General features: G+C 49.6%; 2 protein-coding genes across 5 annotated transcripts; one reads left to right on the forward strand and one right to left on the reverse strand.

Annotated features, from left to right (window-relative positions):
* Positions 1-672: 672 nt before the first annotated feature.
* LOC134040587 (exopolyphosphatase PRUNE1-like) lies at positions 673-10959 on the reverse strand. 4 transcript variants are annotated; one of them, XR_009932893.1, is made up of 9 exons: positions 10617-10959; positions 6138-6245; positions 4715-4920; positions 4229-4413; positions 3822-3980; positions 3410-3504; positions 3042-3203; positions 1185-2789; positions 673-823 (listed from the first exon to the last, which is right to left on the reverse strand). XR_009932893.1 is itself a non-coding variant. In XM_062486541.1 (9 exons), exons 2-9 carry the CDS (start codon positions 10653-10655, stop codon positions 2331-2333), a joined length of 1413 nt encoding a protein of 470 aa, XP_062342525.1. In that variant the 5' UTR covers positions 10656-10740; positions 10839-10915; the 3' UTR covers positions 999-2330. The 4 variants fall into 4 exon arrangements, 3 of the variants coding, with proteins under 3 accessions (XP_062342525.1, XP_062342527.1, XP_062342524.1); XM_062486541.1 differs by lacking the exon at positions 673-823 and having other exon boundaries at positions 999-2789; positions 10617-10740; positions 10839-10915; XM_062486543.1 differs by lacking the exon at positions 673-823 and having other exon boundaries at positions 999-2789; positions 6138-6240.
* mindy1 (MINDY lysine 48 deubiquitinase 1) lies at positions 10905-18763 on the forward strand. Its single transcript, XM_062486539.1, has 10 exons — positions 10905-11239; positions 11679-13339; positions 14919-14976; positions 15279-15343; positions 15775-15933; positions 16080-16182; positions 16312-16454; positions 16536-16730; positions 16974-17132; positions 17252-18763. The coding sequence occupies exons 2-10, from the start codon at positions 12575-12577 to the stop codon at positions 17324-17326; spliced, it is 1722 nt and encodes a 573-aa protein (XP_062342523.1). The 5' UTR covers positions 10905-11239; positions 11679-12574; the 3' UTR covers positions 17327-18763.
* Positions 18764-18942: the final 179 nt, after the last annotated feature.

Consider the following 18942-nt stretch of genomic DNA (forward strand, 5'->3'; position numbering starts at 1 on the left):
GCAACATTCTAGTCCATGTCTTAGTATGGTAGCGGAACTGGATGGTCACGTGAGTGTTGCTCCTATAAAACAGCTCCAGGAAGACTTGGACCTTTGGAGCGCACTCACTCAGCCAGTCTGACAGCTCCGCTCTCTGCCTGGGATGAAATCACAGAGCAAGCAGGGGCATGACTGGGGATGGGCAGACACAGACACACACACACTCATACACATAACACATAACATGCAAATCGCAATACATACTCAAGACACAGACAAACACATACAGATACACACATGTAAACAAGTGCTCGCAAAACACACCCCAGAACCCACACACTCACGGTGTACAGTTGGAACAGTGGTAAGCCACGCCCTGTGTGAAATGACACACAGCGGTCAGGACTGGAGGGGCGTTGGCTGCTGACAGAGTCATCAGAACACATCCAGCTCTACAGCCTCCAGCCCTCTGGAACATTCCATTCTCACCAAGCCAAGGAGGTTATGGTGGCGTTTCCAATTTCCTTTCTTTCAAGGCTTTTGACAGAAATCCCCACATAAAACCAAGACGTGTGTGTGTAGTTAACATATGTATCTGGTCACAGAACACGGTGCTTACTGTCCAACCAGCTGTTTGGTTGTTGGTTAGAATCCGCCACAGAAAGAGATGACAGAAAGACAGAGACCAAGAGACACTTTATAAACCCTTCTTTAATTAGAACTGCATATTTTCTTGTAGACTCTTCATACAGGTGGCTGTGCAGACTGTAGGCACTGCTCATATTGCATACTACAGGGGGCGGGACATGAGACAGGGGGCGGGACATGAGACAGGGGGCGGGACCTGAGACATGGGGCAGGACATGAGACAGGGGGCGGGACATGAGACAGGGGGCGGGACATAAGACAGGGGGCGGGACATGAGACAGGGGGCGGGACTTGAGACAGGGGGCGGGACATGAGACAGAGGGCGGGACATGAGACAGGGGGCGGGACCTGAGACATGGGGCGGGACATGAGACAGGGGGCGGGACCTGAGACAGGGGGCGGGACATGAGACAGGGGGCGGGACATGAGACAGGGGGCGGGACCTGAGACAGGGGGCGGGACATGAGACAGGGGGTGGGACATGAGACAGGGGGTGGGACCTGAGACAGGGGGCGGGACATGAGACAGGGGGCGGGACATGAGACAGGGGGCGGGACATGAGACAGGGGGCGGAACATGAGATGGCAGGGGTGCAAGCACGGGGAGGTGGGGCCTAATATAAGGAGGCAGGGCTTAATATGAGGAAATGGGGATTGATACAGAGAGGCGGGGCCAAATATAAGAAGGTGGGGCCTGATTTCAGTAGGTGGGGCCTGATATAATGATGGGGAGTTGGGGTCTGGTGCATAAAGGTGGGGCATAGTACAAGGAGGGGGGGGATGCAGGGGAGGCAGGGCCTAATACAGGAAGGCGGGGCATGATGAAGGGGGGAGGGGCCTTATGCAGGTATAAAGAGTCTGATTTAGGGAGGCGGAGCCTCGTTGTCTTACAGGGGACAGGAAAACAGCCGTGCATTATGGGAAGGACCAAAGCCTGAAAGGACATGGCAACATTAATCCATTATTTACTCAGGACATGTCTCATGGTTACACCTGTTCGAAGACAAAGGCTTTTATGAGGGAAGAGGTTGCTAAGGAAGTGTTCCTAAGGAATAACTCTGGGCTTAAGACATTAATTCAAAATCTGCAAGAGGGACACTGGTTGGAAAGAAAAATCCAGGTAAAACTTTTAAGAACGTGTGTTTGTGTGGGTGTGTGTGTGTGTGTGTTTGTGTGTGTGTGAGAGAGAAAGTGTGTACGTGTGTGTCTGTGCATGTTTGTGTATGTGACCGTAAAAGATAACTGATGAAGGCAAGATAGTCTCCCATGAAACACTTCAACAAAACATATGTGTTTGGATTGACACTTTGGGAGTAAAAAAACTACTATAAAAAACATGAACAGAATCAACAGATTCAACTTGCAAAAAAGCAAAAAACTTTATGCATAAGTCAGCAAAATATCTCCTAACTTTCTCCTTCCCTCCCTTTCTCTCTACCTCTACCTCCCTCCATCTTTTGTTCTCTCCAGAGGAACGCCCCCATGCCCCAGCACTTCTGTGTGTCTCATGGAGAGATGGAGAGTGAAGATGAACCCTTGCATGGATGGATCCAACAGAGAACATCTCTGTTAAGGTAGCAAAGAGGAACACCTTCAAATCCCTCGACAAGGCCTAGTTCCTGCTCCTGTTCACAAGAGTCAGCATCCCAGTCACAGACTCCCAGTTACCTGACAATAGTCAGATACAAACGGCCACGTTTTAGATCAAGATTGCTCCTCCTCGTCCCCCCGCCCCAGTTGACTGAACCTTTCCAAGATGGCGTCGTGGTTCAGGCGTCCCAGCCCCCCATCCAGGGGGCACCCCTCCGCCAGGCTGTTCACGGGCGTGGGCGGGACCCCCAGCTCCTCCTCCGTCCCACAATCCTCTGCTCCCTGCAGCCGGCGCCGGTGGTGTCGGGAGGTGGAGTAGACCCGGGGGCGGGGCTCCCCGTCCATGACCGGGGACAACGATTGGTCGAAGTTGTCGTCGAGGTCCTCCCCCACCTCCCCATAATGCACCTGCCTTCTGTCCCACTCACGCAGGAAGTTTCTGAGGAAGGGGAGGAGCTTCTTACGGGAGGCCAAGGTGTTTCCCTGGTGATAGGCTTTTACATCCTTATAAGGGCTGCTAACTGGTGATAGGCTGAGCGACAGGGAGTGGGCGTGCTCCAAGGCTTGGCTCACCTGAGGAACACAGACACAGCAGTAACATAAAACAACAAATACACAAAACCTAGAACAGCAAACCCTCACAACCTAGAACAGCAAACCCTCACAACCTAGAACAGCAAACCCTCACAACCAAGAACAGCAAACTCTCACAACCTCGTCTACAAGAAACACTAAGAACAAAGTCTAGGTTTGACATCATTTTTCCAAAGGAAAGACTCCCACAGGAAAGACCTACAGGCAGAACAGGCAGACTGCAGTACCCACCTCCTCCCTGTAGAGGGTGCTGGCGCTGTACACGGCCAGCTGGCGACACGGCTCGCTGCTGCCCTCACGGAAGGAGATTGTCATGGCGACCAGTGCGCCCAGGCGATGCTTGTGGCAAAACTCACACAGCTCCTGCTGTAGGCTCCTCCTCTGAAGGAACATCTAAGGTAACACAACAACAAATTGAAGTTTACATCAGTAAACAGGAGTAAACAATAACGAAGAGTGAATAACAATAAACAACAACATAAATGTAAGATGTGTAGGACATATATGTGAATACTGGCTGGTAAATGCTGATGGATCTAGGACGGGAGAATGGACCGGGTCTAACTTCCTGTAGAGATAGGAAGCAGGAAGTTACATACATCCAGGGTCATGTAGACGGTGCTGATGGCCAGATTCAGGTCCTCCCCTGAGATCTTCTTCATATCCTTCATCAGTATCTGCTCTGTAGACAGACCTGCAACACACACACAAACACACAAACACAAACATACTCAGTGATACAGCTACAGGCTGAATACATAAGACAGGCAACACATCCGCACTCAGAGCTAGCCAGACCAAACACACCTACATACTCACACATACACACACACACACACAGTAGTTCTAGTTTGAGGATAGAGTTTTGAGTTGAGTTTCTGCTCAACAGTTTGTGTGAGACCGATTAGTGATAACAACCACAACCACATCCCAGCAGAGCCATAGAGTCCCATAGAAGGGTCTCTTTCCATGGCTCTGCATCCCAGGCACCAGCACTCTGGTCATCTTCACCTGAGAGGTCAGCCCTGGCGCTCTGCAGGGACTGGAAGAGAGCGCCCCTCGGTGGCAAGTCTAGGAAGCGCGTCTCCAGGTAACAAGCCGCCTGGCTGTCCCTGGCCGTCACCTGGCCCGCCGCGGGCGCCATGTTCACACAGTCCAGCAGGATGGCACCTGGAAGCACACAGTCCCAGTGCATCATGGGAAATGCAGTTCACAACTTTTGTCATTGGTGATGAACAGATTCATCCCTAATTTCATCCGAAGCCCCAGGATGCGGATTTGATTAAAACAATGAGGGGCTGGTTTCCATGGAGCTTGATGGAGGCTTCCATTGCTGCATTGCACCTAGCTCTTTGGTTGCCAGGCAACATCCGCCATCTGAACGCTCGTTAGGGGCAGCTGATGAGTTCCGTCCTCACCGTACAGCAGCAGAGCCAGCGGGGGCTCCAGAAGCTCCGGTGCTCGCAGCTGGATCCGCTCCGTCACCAAGGTAGCGCAGGAAGCCACCGTCTCCACGGCGACCCGACAGGAAGTGGAGGGCGTCCGCTCCAGGTGGTGGTGGTCGATAACCTCGACTACGGCTGCCTCCAGATCCCTGTCAGCCCTGGAGAGAGAGGGAGCGAGAGAAAAGAGAAGGAAGAGAGAGAAAGAGGAAATACTGTATGTTAGAGAGAGAGAGAGACAGAGACAGAGAGGAAAGAGAGAGAAAGAGAGTTGGGAGAGAGGAGAGAGAGAGGCAGGGGAGAGACGGTAGAAAGGAAGTTGAGGTGCTACAGATGCAGATGAGAAAGAGAGAGGGATACAGCGAAAGGAAGGGAAGAATACTGAGAGTGAGAGATAGAAAGAGAGAGACAGAGGGATAGAAGTGAGAGAGATAGAGACTAGGTCCACTGGTGACCTCTGACCTGGGGAGAACGTTGTGGTGCACCAGCGTGAGCGTCAGGCGCTTGTCTCCATGGAGACGAGCCAGGTCCAGCTGGTCTCGGAACACCAAGCTGTCCGGCGAGACTCCGACCTCCCTGAGCAGGAGGATGCTGTCGGAGCGCAGGGGAAACTCCGCCCTCGGAATGTTCATCACGGCCACGGGGGTGCCATGGGGACGGGGAGAGGTCTGGGGGGGGGGGCAGGGGCGACAGAAGATATAAAGTTTGTTGACGTGTAAGAGAAAGGTGATGGAGGAAAGGTTTGATATCAAGGTGCTGTAGACAGGACAACTGTCTCTCTGCCAATTGTCTGTCTACCTGTCTCTCTCGCTGCCTATCTATGTCTCTCTCTCTGTCTGTCTGCTCTCTACCTGTCTCTCTGTCTGTCGACCTGTCTGTCGTTCCCCCTCCCCTGTGGGGGTCTAGGGTATCTGACGCTGTGTGAATATTTCATGAGCAGAGAAGAAGAGCAGACTAGCCAAGACTGGTGGAGGACGACTGGGTCGATAAGGCGATGAAGAAAAAGAGAGGGAGAGCGAGGGGGGTTAGAAAGAGAAGGAAGGAGAGAGAGAAAGGGTGGAAAGGGAGATGAAGAGAGAAGAGAGAAAGGGGAGAGGGGTGAGGGACAGAAAGGGAGAGAGAAAGGGGGAATGTGAGATGAAGAGGGAGAGAGGGAGAGAAAGGGCATGAAGTTGATTTTGTTGTCACTGTGGTATATGACCGCAATGACACGTCCCTTGTACCCTCTCCTGCCATCTAGACAAGGGAAGCAGCAAAAGGTTGGCTAGACTGTGTAGTGTGTAATGTTGTTGGCATTTGGCGATGCTGTTCTGTGTTTGTGTATGTGTTTCTGACCCCTGCCGCACACTAATTTCCTTTTGAAGGACAAATAAAGTTGAAAGTTGTAGACTGTTGGGTTTGGGACCAGGCCGTGTAGATAGCTAGACTGTTGGGTTTGGGAGCAGGCCGTGTAGATAGCTGGACTGTTGCGTTTGGGTTGAGGCCAGAACAGTGTAGACAGCTAGACTGTTGGGTTTGGGACCAGGCCAGTGTGTTGTTCTGTGAGAGCTGACTAGATGGTTTGGAGCACAGCATTTCCGAACACTGACCTTCTGTGAACCACAGCCACTATTTATAGGTCTACATTATCACATCCCACAGCATACCAGAGACAGACACACAGACAGATATACAAACACACACACCCAGTGGCACACAGTCTCAATTTAATTTAATGTAATCTTTGGAATTAAAGACACACCCAGACAGAGTGTAGAATTTACCACAGCTTGTTGCCCATTTTAAAGTTTGAACTTTTTGTCCAAAAGAGACGATGGACTGAAACTGGGGGTTGAGAAGCAGTGATTGGCTGAACCTTGAGGTTCGAGGGAGGGAGCGGTCTTACACGGAACAGGAAGTAGGCGTAGGCCAGCGATGACACCATGGAGTCCAGGTCACATGACTCGCTGCCAAGGACAACGTGGATCCCAGCAGAGCCGTCCTGAGAACTGCCCTGCAGGAGAAGGAGGGAGGGAAGGAGGAGGGACGGAGGGAGGAAGACGAGGGGAGGGAGGAAAGAGAGAGGTAGGATGAAGGAGATAGGGAGGAGGGACGGAGGGTGTTTGGAGGAGAGACAGCAGGGTTGGGAGTGGTAAAAAGGAAGGGAGAAGGTAAAAGGGAACACAAGAAGAAAAGATGATAAACCAAACCAGGCTAGACCCGGTCATAGCCCGACTGTGATTAACCTACACTATTCAGTTAATGCTGACCAGGAAGGCTATAAACCTCTATATTTATTTCTCATCTCCTCTCCTCTCTTCTCCTCCCACTCTCTCCTGCTCTCCTCTCTTCTCCTCCCACTCTCTCCTCCCCCATGTCCCAGCATCCCTGTCACCTCCCATCAGCCTTAGCAGCCAGCAGATCCTGGTGAGGCATGACGGAGGGAAGGGGAGCCAGGGAGGGGAGAAGGACGAGAGCAATAAGACGAGCGAGGGAATAATAGGGAAGGGAAAAGGAGAGATGAGGGGAGGGAGGAAAGGGATGGAGGGACAGGGGGGGGAAATAATGGACAGAACAAGCAACAGAGAAAGATCATGAGGGACATAGAGAGAAGGAGGGAGAACGACAGAGAGAGAGAGAGAGAGAGAGAGAGAGAGAGAGAGAGAGAGAGAGAGAGAGAGAGAGAGAGTCGCGGGCTTGCTAGGCTATAATTAACTCTGAAGTGTAAGTTCAACTGACAGGCGGATCTCTCTCTGTTGGATATACTACACTGTGGTTCTTAACAGCTGGAGTATGATTGTAGTACTCTCACAGCTGAAGTGTATACTAATGTAGTACACTTTCAGTATGATTGTAGTACTCTTTCCGTTGGAGTGTATAGTATTCTCACAGCTAGAATATTCTACGGTACTATACTACTGTGGCCATTTTAAGGGACAAGGACAAACATACAAACATACAGAAATAGCTTGGCTGCATGTGAACTGGGCTGGTGGGAGAGTGAAGGGATGGCTGAGGAGGGAATATGAAAATGGGACATGGAGGAGAGGAGGAGGGAGGGATCTCCATCACCTCTTCTTGTACAGGAGGGGACTGTGTAGAGGGCATGTCCGTGTTACAGCCATGGCACCTTTGAGTTAAGCACGGGTACTAGACATCTAGAAGACCTCTCTTCTGGGTTCTGCAACCCCTCAGGTGAAACGCTCACGCTGAAACAATGATCCTACTTACACACAAGACGCGCTTCTCCTCTCTCTCTCTTTTCTCTCTCTCTCTCTCTCTCTTTCTCTCTCTCTCCTTTGTTCTCTGCTCTCTCTCGAACCTTTTCTCGATCTGTTCCTCCCTCTCGCTATACTTCTTTCTCTCTAAGTGCCTCTTATAGTCATCTTCTATCTGGTCGATGTAAACACAGCCCTGCCCTTTCGGTTGTCTCTCACCCCTCTCTGGATGGATGGACAGATAGATGGATGAGTGGACAGATGGACGGATGTGGGGGTGCTCGAACAGCCGAAGAGGAGGGGAGGTGGGGATTTAGAGTAAAGGAGGAGAGGAGAAGGGGAGGAGGGGAGGGGAGAGGAGAGGAGAGGGGGAGGAGAGGAGAGGAGAGAAGGAGGACAACAGTAAATCTCTCCTGTCCCTAATATCCTTATTTGGATCCGGAGATAGTCGGGGGGGAAATGAACGACGGTCTCCCGCCTGCTGGGCTGGAGACTCGCCCTGCCGATAAGACAACAAGTTAGCGCGTTCCCGTTGTCAAGGGCAACCTGCAGATAAACATCAGCAGTGGTCGTCCATGCAAGAAAGCTCTTAACGCAGAACAGTAGCGGCTAAATTGAGACTGGCCAGGAAGACACAGAGACCCGCTGTCTGTGTGTGATGACCCAGACACATGCAAGTGGTTTATAAGGGAACACACATAAACATCTGATGAAAGCCAGACAGACAGACAGTAGCTAGTCAGGAGGGAAGGAAGGAAGTAAAGAAGTAAGGAAGGAAAGAAGGAAAGAAGAAAGGATTTTCTACAGTATTGAAACAGGGCCTGCAAACCTGCATGAGCAATGACAGGAAGTGTAATACAGAATTTCATTTAAGACCTATCAAAAAGTAAATCCCAGTTTAGGAGGGAGGGATAACAAGAAGTTGTTCAGTTGAGTGCTGTGCTTGTGAGACCAGCACTTAGCCCACCTGTCCCCCCATGGTCTAAGTAGTGCTAAAAGCTCTCAGCGGGGGGAGAGGTAGAGAGCCTTCCCAGTGGGCAAACAGCACTTCACATCTCAACAACAACAAAGTGCTGTATCATCCTGAATGACTCAGGAAAGTTAGGGGCTTTCAAAACAGCCCAGACTGGTAGTGTTTACCAGTCTGGCACAGACAGTATTTAGGTAGATACAGTAGGTACATATCATTAGAGAACGAGTGACTGAATTTGGTCTGTTTTCAGTTCACAGTTGGAGGTTATACAGAGTGACTACAGTCGTGGCCATAAGTTTTGGCAATGACAAATGTTGTGTTTTGCAAAGTTTGCTGGTTCAGTATTTGAGGAAAATGTTTTCACATGTTTCTATAGAACACAATAAGGCACATTTAATTTTTTTTTTTTTACTTTTTGGGGGCGAAAATGTTCTATATATGCAAATAGTCCCCTCTTTTACAGCAGTCAATCTGCTCTTAAAATCCAATCAGAATGATAGTGATTTCACCTGGCTAGAATTAGTTCACACTTTCCCCTGTGCTGATGATATGACTTACTGAAATTATGTTAGCAGTCATTTTATGCCAAGGCCCAGCAAGCTTTGCAAACACAAAATGTATGTCGCTCCCAATACTTTTGGGCACGGCTGTACTACGGAAAAAAAAAAACGGTGAAACCACAAACCTGCTCTAGAACCCTGACCTTTATAGACCTTCACAGAGCTGTGTAGTGCTGTCCTATACACTTCACAGAGCTGCCATAAAGGCCAGTCTGCGGCCTTTGTAATGCTGTGCTAAAGACTTCATTGAGCTCCATTAAGGCTTCATAAAGCAGTTTTTTACTAGAGGTGACCTAAACAGCAGGTACTATAGAGCAATAGTATTGTTCTGAAGTCGTCCCATAGACACAGTACTACAAATAATAATGCAATGTAATAATAATTTGTTAACTTAACAAACGCTTTTATCCAATGAGACATTAAGGGGGGATTGGAACATTGGAAGTCTTGCTTGGCAGGAAAATGTAGACAAATGCTCTCCCACTATTCCCATACCCACATCAATCTAGTATCCAGGCAAACAAGCCAGCAGACCACCAGGCTATCAGGCTGTAGGACCACAGGATCCTGGAAGCCAAGGCTTGGGTCTGCATCCCTGCCTGTCTGCCTGCCTGCCTGCCTGCCTGCCTGGGAGAGAGAGGGAGGCTGGCAGAGCGTCACTCCCGAAGGATGCATCCTTGTAGGAGACGCCTTGCACCCTTGCCAAGACAGGAAGGATGGAGGATGCATCATGGTGGAATAGAATTCGATGAGTTGGATGTGTATAAATGCCATGAAATGTCAAGAGCTTTGGAAGAGGCTTTTGCCCCTGCATGCCGCTCTCTCTCCTTCTCTGTCTCACTCTCATTCTGTCTCTCAGATCTAACAGTCCTACCACGTGACATAATTAACACCCAAGGCCTGTGTCGAGTCACATGACCCTGATGTAAAGGGGAGTGCAGTGAAATGTATAGACAGCATGAGAGGCCCAGGCAACTGTTACAAGGCTGCGTGCAATTTCCTAAGGATTGTTGGTGGGCATGCTTGAATGCACACACAGACACACGCAGACACCCACACAAGCACACACACTTACTTTCTTGCTCTCTCTCTCTCTCTCTCTCTCTCTCTCTCTCTCTCTCTCTCTCTCTCTCACACACACACACACACAGACATTCTCCCTGCATTTCTCTGCATCCTACCAACCCCCCCCCCCCCCCCCCCCAATTAGCTGCGGTAAAAGACAACTACTGTGTCCCAGTTCCTCGCGCTGACTTCTCCCTGAAGGGTGCACTTCTGCGCGCTCCAAGTCCGATGTTGCCCTAAGCATTAAGCTAGAGCCATGCTACATTCATTATAACATGCTTTATAAGTATTCCCTTTCAAGTGCACACAAGTAAGAAAACTAATATGTAAGATGAGTTTCATAGATATACTCTGCAAAAAAGGATACATATGATTATTTTCGAAGACTGCACAATGCATGCGCACGTCCACTGTGGCTTCTCAGTTTGTGTTTGCAACCCACCAAGGCTGGCGCGTGACAGACAGCCCTCGCTCGCGGTGTTAAGTGTACTCCTTCTAGTGCTAAAGTCATATAAGATTCCTGTACAATTCGAGTCTTGTCAAAGTGTTGATGTTTCATCTCTCCTTACCTTCAACGCAGCACTGCAACTCTGTAGAAACTCCTCCATTTTCGCCTGAGCAGGACACGGTTGGGATATTCAGAATAACAGTTTTATTGTCTGCGAGTGTCCTCTGCAGTAACTTGACAGATATCTAACGGGGTGAAAGATGGGAGAGAGAAGAGGGTGAGGGGGACGGAGTCATTTGCGGTGCTGTTGTAGCTATCATGTGTGAAAAGTGGGCGTGTTCACCCTCCGGTGAATATTCCACCAAGATTGTCCCAACCACTGATCCCCAAAACAATCTACTCGTAGCTGCACCGGTCGCGTCCGTAAAACCAACCCTGTTGTAGATTCAAAGCCATCGGATGAGTGTAATCACGACTTGACGTGCACGCTCATTTGCAGTGGCCGTTAAACGTCGTGACATCATTGTTTACCCACCGTGGTTTCCGGATGTGGAGTACACGCATTTGATGTTACGAACGAGGAATGTAAATAGCATGGTCATCTGACTGTCAGCGAAGCTTGAAAACGTGGACTAGTTAGTCCGATCCTTTTTTTGAGCGTATGTTATTCTTGATGAACCTAGCAAACAGCAAGGCGAGTTTTCAAACAAGTGGGTAATTTGCGGTGTCGGAAGTGGCTTTATGGTGAGTTGTTTTCTCTCTAGCATCAGCGTTAAGCTAGCGGGCTAGCCCAGAAGCTGGAGCTAGCTAGCTCTACCTAGCCTAACTGCATCAGGCTACTCGGAGTAAGGCACTACCAGCTAGTATCAGTACCAGCTAGTGTAAACTATTGAGTCAGGGAGGTAGCTTGCCAGCAGTTGCTTAATCAGTAATGTTGGAACATCATGTTTCTTTAGTAAGGTTTGGCTTCATCGGGATGGTTTACATGAACATTGTGTAGCACTCATTTTTAGCTATATGTTGTTGTTACAGTAGTTTTGTCAAGCAAATGTATATCTACGATCTGGCGTTGAATTTATAATTGAAATTAGTTCATGGATTGTAACCTCTAGCTGTAATCACCAGTAAGAATCACGTTTTTGTAAATTTTACATTGTTGAATTTGTTGTGCCTTTCATTGCAGGTCTGTTATCACCGAATATGGTCACGCACAAAAAGTACGTTCTTGTTAGTTAGCTCTCACCTTCGGACAAAGCAGAATTCAGCCTAACCATTCAACACTGAGCAACCTGCTGAAATCCTACATAGTCATCACTGTCACGAAGTAGAAACCAAGGGAGGAGGAGTCTGACTAACTGCCACTGTACGGTGACCTGTGCGTTGACGAAACAAACTCAGACACTATCTAACATTCATCTGAGGCGTTATTTGATTCTGAACAGAAGATACTGTGTAGTTGGCAAGAGACTAAGGTCAAACAACATTTGGCCGATTCCATGTTTGTGGTTGTTCACTTTGGTTGTTCTGTTGCCTGAAGTTACTGAACGATATTATTTGACTGGGAGCTTTAAGCATAGTCAAACCTACCTACCTTCTTCCTGTATCATGAACAGGGAAAGGCTGCCTTGTCTTGTTGAAGGCTGATATTTTGTGATAATATTTCTGGAATATCTACTTTTTTCTGTCACAAACCTGGTTTTGTATTTGCAGTGAATCTTGTCTCTCTGTCAAAAAGAGAGCTCTGTCACCTGGAATCCCAAACTTGACTTGAGATCAAATGGGCCTTTGTATTAGGTCCTTTGTACAAGCCTCTGTCTAATGTGACTCCCAGAAGTAGCGAAAGTAAAGTCGCTCCCCCCTGCCCTCGCTCTGCCAAACAAGGGAGCTCCTCAGGAATGCAGCAGTGACAGAAACAGCGCTCCCTCAAGGTAAAAACCCTGTCCGACACTGCCAGGTCACCTCCCAAACGCCACTACCCTCGTGTAAAGGGCTCAGAGAGACGTTTAGTTTGTGTGTTTTTGCAGCTTTTTATTAGCTCTCAGAGGGTAGTCTTTGAAGCCGACTTGGCCTTACTTTTTAATGTCTGGACAACAAAGTGCTACGGTCAGGATGTCAGACGCCAGCAGTGATGGAGTGGGTGGGGAGTTACTGAGCGTGTGCAGAGAGGACCTTCCCCTGGCATCCACCAAGGCCAAAGACGGAAGCCTTCCACCAGCAGTCTCCACAGCGACGGAAGACTCCACCTCCTTGGTGGATCTCCCGGGTTACGAAAACCCAGTCAAACTGCCCCCGGCCTCTAAAACCCCTCTGGTGGAGGCGGAGGGCCCGGTTAAACCTAGGGAAACTACAACTCCCACTCCAGCCAAGGAAACAACAACTCCCGGTGCACCCCAGGAGGAAGAGAGGAAGGGGGTGGAGGAGCGCTCCCAGTCCCAGACCACGCTTGGGGGCTCACAGGACATGGGCCCGTCCTCCGACTCCGCCTCCTTCTCCATCCCTAGCCTGGAGCTCTCGGACATCACCCCTGGGAACTCCCTGGACGAACCCCTGTCCTCCTCCTACTCAGCCCTGGGCGTGGAGGGGCGCTCCCCCTCCGCAGACGCTCCCTGCCTGGGGGAGGAAGAAGCCCTGACGGGGGCTGGACCTGGGTTCACCACCCCTGCAGTTCCCCCACCGGCCACAGGGGGTGCCACAGCTGCCCCAGAGCCCGAGCCTGCGGCGCCTGCCTACTATTTTGTGAAGTGGATCACGTGGAAAGAGAAAAAGACGCCCATCATCACGCAGAGCGAGAACGGGCCCTGCCCCCTGCTGGCCATCATGAATACCCTGTTCCTCAGGTGGAAGGTATGCTCACTAGCGTTAGCATTAGCGCTCGCCACAATTATCAGACACATTATCACAGATTATAGTTAGCATTAGCACTTGCTACAATTATCAGACACATCACAGATTATCGTTAACATTAGCATGCTACCATTATCAGACACATTATCACAGATTATAGTTACAGGGCTCGACAATAACGATGGCCCAGGGCCAGTAAAAAGTAATGTCGGGACAGTTAAACTAGCAACTCACTGCAAATTATTGATTGAAAACAAAATTCGCATTGTAAAAGTTAACATCCTTCATATGTTTTCCTAAATGCATAAATAAGTTCAGCTTTTGGGGCGCACAATTGGCAAATCAAGAGTTGAGTAGTGAGTGACGAGTGGTTGTCAAATTGTAATTCTCTAATCTCGATAAATTTTTTAACAACTGGCACGAGACAATAAAGTGTAGATGGCAGCAAAGTAGAGCTACGAGCTCAAACGGAAGCAATTTTTTTTATGGAACGAAGATGCACGTCGTCTGTCGTATGTTCCCGTCTAAAGCAGACAAAAGTGGATCTTTTTACACAGGCACCGACAATTTTCGAAAACAATCCCTGACCAGCCATGCTAGCAGACAGCACCTGGTTTGCGTGACAGCTAAGCAGATGGTTGACAATCCATCTTCCAGGCCGTTGACCATGCTGCTCAGGAATTTAAATGTAGATGCCCATCGTGTTATTGCACGACTTATAACAACGGCATATCACGTAATTAAGACGGGCCATCTCGTTCCCCCAGGCTCTTGAACTGCAGCAGAAGAATGGTGTCGACTTGGGTACTTGGTATCATACTGATGAAATGCTATGGAAGCTTTTATTTATTAGCATTGAGGGACCAGAGGTTTCAGTTTCAGCCTGACAGAGCAGAGATGGCTGTCAGCAGGGAAGAGAGCACGTCATGTTTGAGGTTAAAAGTCAATTGTTTGGCTGACTATTACCTTTTTATTTTTTATCACTAGAAATGTGATTTCATTTTTGTTCTTTTTATATCCAGTATGTGTTTAATAATGTTAACAGAATAACACAACTTATAAGTCTTTGGTTTTGTTGTAACAATGATAAATTACAACTTTTGGAGGGGGGGCCAGTAAAAATTGTCTTGGGGCCAGTAAGTTTCAAACCCCAAAAATGTTCATGTTGAGCCCTGTAGTTAGCATTAACACTTGCTACAATTATCAGACACATCACAGATTATCGTTAACATTAGCATGCTACCATTATCAGACACATTATCAGTAGAATACATTATCACACATCGTCATGCACTTATCATGCATTACTGTTAGCACAATCAAACATTAGCATTACCACACTTTTTTAATGCATGCTTTATTATGTATTCTCACTAACATTTTCACCTTATCCTTAGCATATGTAAACAACAACTAGTATCACTATAATAATATACTAATATGATAATATTAGACTGGCCCAAACTAAGTGTTATCAGATAGTTATTTAAGCTGTGAGGTTAGTGGTTTGGGTGTGGAACATAGCTTGAATCAACACCCCTCTATCCTCGGATTGACGTGTTCTGTGCTCTGTTCCCAGGCAAAGCTGCCTGCCCAGACAGAAGTAATCACCACAGAAGACCTGATGGCCCACCTAGGTGAGGGAGCAGAGATGGAGGCCTGGGTTGTCTTGACCCCCATGTGGTCTCTGTAACAGTAGAAGGAGTGTGTTGTCTTGGCTCTGACTCACTCTGGGGTTAGGCTGCAGGATGCTCAGTACTGTCATGGTTGACACAGCCGAAGGAAACATGCCTTGTGTGCATTAAACACACACTTTTGATACTAAACGTCTCTATCTCCCAGCAACAGATGGGAGATAGAGTCCACATTCCTGACTGGGGTTAGTGTGCCTTTTGAGGTTAATGCTTAATTTCTGTGTTTGTGTGTGTGTGTGTGACAGGAGAATGTGTGTTATCTGTCAAGCCCAGAGAGAAGGCAGAAGGCATGGAGCTGAACTTCCAGCAGGTATTTAACACATAAACACTCAGACCAGCGGCTGTTTACTCGGCTGTTAATAGGACTGGAATCAACCAGAGGGAGAGAGAGAAGGGGGGTGAGAGAAAGAGAGAAGGTCAGAAAGGGTGGCAAGAGAAGGGGAGAAGAGAGACGTTAGGAGACACGAGAGGAGAGGTTGAGAAAGAGAAGAGGGGAGGAGAGAGGGATATATATAGAAATGGAGGAGAGGGAGCGAAAGAGAGGTAGAAATTGTGAGGGTGAAGGTGATGAGACAAACAGTATTTCCGGTATTTTCAAACTTAGCAGTGTTACCCACCTACTCCCTGTGCACTACCAACATAAATCCACTTATCCTTATGAAGTATGTGCATCCTCTAATAACGTCTGTGTGTGTGTGTGCCCTGGGGTGTGTGTGTGTTAACCTGGGGTGTGTGTTCCAGAACATGAGTGATGCCATGGCAGTCCTTCCCAAACTGTCAACAGGTCTGGATGTCAACGTGCGTTTCACAGGCGTTACTGACTTCGAGTACACCCCAGAATGCATTGTGTTTGACTTGCTCAACATCCCGCTGTACCACGGCTGGTTGGTTGACCCACAGGTACGAGCTTTCACAATAAGAGTCCTCCTGAGGGATTTCCACAATAAAAGTCCCACTAAAAGTATTTTCCCATTTAGTCCTTTCTTGTCTTTTCACAGTAAATGTCGTCTAGAGGGATAATACTGTTTCTTCTTGTCCCTCCTCAGAGTCCAGAGATGGTGTCAGCTGTGGGGAAGCTGAGCTATAACCAGCTGGTGGAGAAGATCATCGACTACAAACACTCAACAGACAGTAGCCGCGTCAGTGAAGGTGACCTTTCGCCTTTGGACCCTGTCCTGACCCAAATCCTTCTGACCCTACCCTAATCCTGACGCCACCGCTGACTCTACCCTAACCCCACCGTGACCCCTGACCGCCACTGTGACCCTGTGTCCCCAGGTCTGGTGTCGGAGCAGTTCCTGGAGTCCACGGCCACCCAGCTGTCGTACCACGGTCTGTGTGAGCTCAACACCACCGCCTCCGAGGGAGAGATCTCCGTCTTCTTCAGGAACAACCACTTCAGCACCATGATCAAGCACAAGGTGTGTGTGTGTATCGGTGTATGTTCCTGGTGTGCGTGTTTGTGCGTCAGCCCCCCTGACCCCTGCCCCCCTGCCCCCCAGGGTCACCTGTACCTGCTGGTGACGGACCAGGGCTTCCTGCAGGAGGAGGGGCTGGTGTGGGAGAGCCTACACAACGTGGAGGGGGACGGGAACTTCTGCGACTCAGACTTCCGCCTCTGCCACCCCCCCCAGCGGCCCCTGGCCCCGCCCGTCTCCCTGCCCAGCCCGCAGCAGCAGCAGAGGCAGATAGACCAGGTCAGGCTACAGTGATGCTAATGCTAATAAAACAGCAGTGAAAAGGAGAAGGACAATAACACCAGTCTTTGTTCTTTGGTTCTCTTTGTGTGTGTGTGTGTGCGTGTGCGCATTTCTGTGCGTGTGTGCATGCCACTTTGTGTGTCTGTGTGTGTGTGTGTCCTTGCCTGTTTGTATGCTTGTGTGTGTCTGCGTGTCGGTTTGTGCGTGTGTGTGTGCCTCCCTGTTTGTGTGTGTGTCCAGGACTACCTGGTAGCCATGTCTCTCCAGCAGGCCCAGGGAGAGGCCCCGGGGCCCCTCAGTGACCTGGAGCTAGCTCGCCAGCTGCAGGAGGAGGAGTACCAACAGCAGCAGCAGCAGCAGCAACAACAGCAGGGCCCCTCCCAGCCCCACACACAGCAGGTGGAGACATGTCTCTGCCCAGCACAGTCACCTCCCTGACACGCACACTAGACTAGCACCAGTCCGCCACCATGCTGTCACTGGTGTCAACACGGTTTGTTTGTTTGTTTTCCTTCCAGGTCAGAGGTCAAGCTTCGGGTCAACAGGGAGGATCGAGAAGACGAGAGAAGGACTCGGACTGTGTCATACTATAGACCTCCTCACCCCTCATCCTGACCCCTCCCTCCTCACCCCTCCGCCTCACCCTGTTCCCCCACGGCCCCCTCCTGTCCAGCCCCGCCCAGGCATGCTCAGTCCTGTCCTTTCCTGCCCAGCAACCAGTCTGTAACCAGGCCGTCTGCCACCAGTTAGTCTGTTACCAGGCAGTCAGTCTGTCACTATGCAGTCAGTCTGTCACTATGCAGTCAGTCTGTAACCAGGTAGTCTATGACCAGGCAGTTGGTAACCAGGCAGTCAGTAACCAGGCAGTCAGTCTGTCACCAGCCTAGCTGGATGTACGTGAGGCTTCAGGAGACTGAGTGCTGGAGGTGTGAGGGAGAGACCGGGGGGATGTGAGCCAGGATGGCGGTGCTGGAACCTGGATCTGATGTCACCCTCTCCTGGGGCCTGGATGCCTCTCTGCTCACACGCGTGCTAAGAAGGTGGAGACGCTAACGCCTGTTTGGTTAAATATTGGAGCACAACAAATCTCACCCTCACCCCTCACCCTCTCTCTACCTCCCCCCACTCTACCCCCATCCCTCCCCACCCCCTCTATCCAGCTCCACCCTCGAGGTCCTAGTCCATCAGTTCTGTCTGGCTCGTGTCAGTCAGGACTGCCCCGGTCCAGTCAGGGTTTAAGAACAGGAGCCGTCCTGTCCAGGAGGGATCTACTATGTCAACATTCCTGCCTCCCCCCTCCAACCCCCACCCCTACCCCCCCCCCCCTCCACCACCACCTGAGGGATGCACCCAGTGCCCTGCTAAAGTGCTTTAACACATCTTAATTACCGGGGGGGGGGGGGGGGAAGAGTACTTTAACACATAAAAATGATCTGCAAGTGGATTTTAATATGCTAAAGTACATCAATATGCTACAGTACTTTGATAATGCATAGGGGGGGTACATGCTGAAGGGGTGTTGGGTCCTGGAAGGTGATCTTTCGCCCCCGTGTGGCGAGCAGAGGAAGCGCAGGGGTCTGTTACCTAGTAAATATGCGAGAGAGCGGAGATCTGGGAGGTGTTTTCGGAGTGTTATGAGGACAGCTAGCTCAGTCACTAGGCTCTGTTGTGGGTGTTTGTGATTATTGTCGTTGTTGAAGGATTGTAGCAGTTATAAAGATGCAATTGTGGACCTTTACTGTCAAATGAAGTGTATAGCAGATCTAGTACACTGTAAAGTGTACACCAGCACAGGAAGGATGCAAACCGCGATCCTGCACTTTTCAACAGAAAGTGGACAAGTGCACACTTGAGGAGGAAGGCAGCTGGGCCTTATTAGTAGCTTTAGGGGAGGGGCTTTATGGGAGGGGGAGGGGCTTACTGCAACACTAGACCACACCCACTTATCGCCAAGTCTTAATTGCCGCCACCTATTTTTGCTTTGTATGTATTTAATGTTATGATGTCACCACGTCAGTAAAGGAAAATCAAAACTATCCTGGGATCTGGAGTCTTTGGAGTGTGTGTGTCTTCGCAAAGTACAACTTTGTTTGATGTCGTGGGTTCATGACATGACAGGCTGTGCCCTGAGCTGGAGGTCTGTGTCTTCATGATACTAGTCTGCTCTCCACAACTTCTCCATTCAAAGTCCATAAAGGCTCATTCAGAA

This window comes from Osmerus eperlanus, chromosome 20 (assembly GCF_963692335.1).
Source record: "Osmerus eperlanus chromosome 20, fOsmEpe2.1, whole genome shotgun sequence".
In the NCBI taxonomy this organism is placed as follows: Eukaryota; Metazoa; Chordata; class Actinopteri; order Osmeriformes; family Osmeridae; genus Osmerus; species Osmerus eperlanus.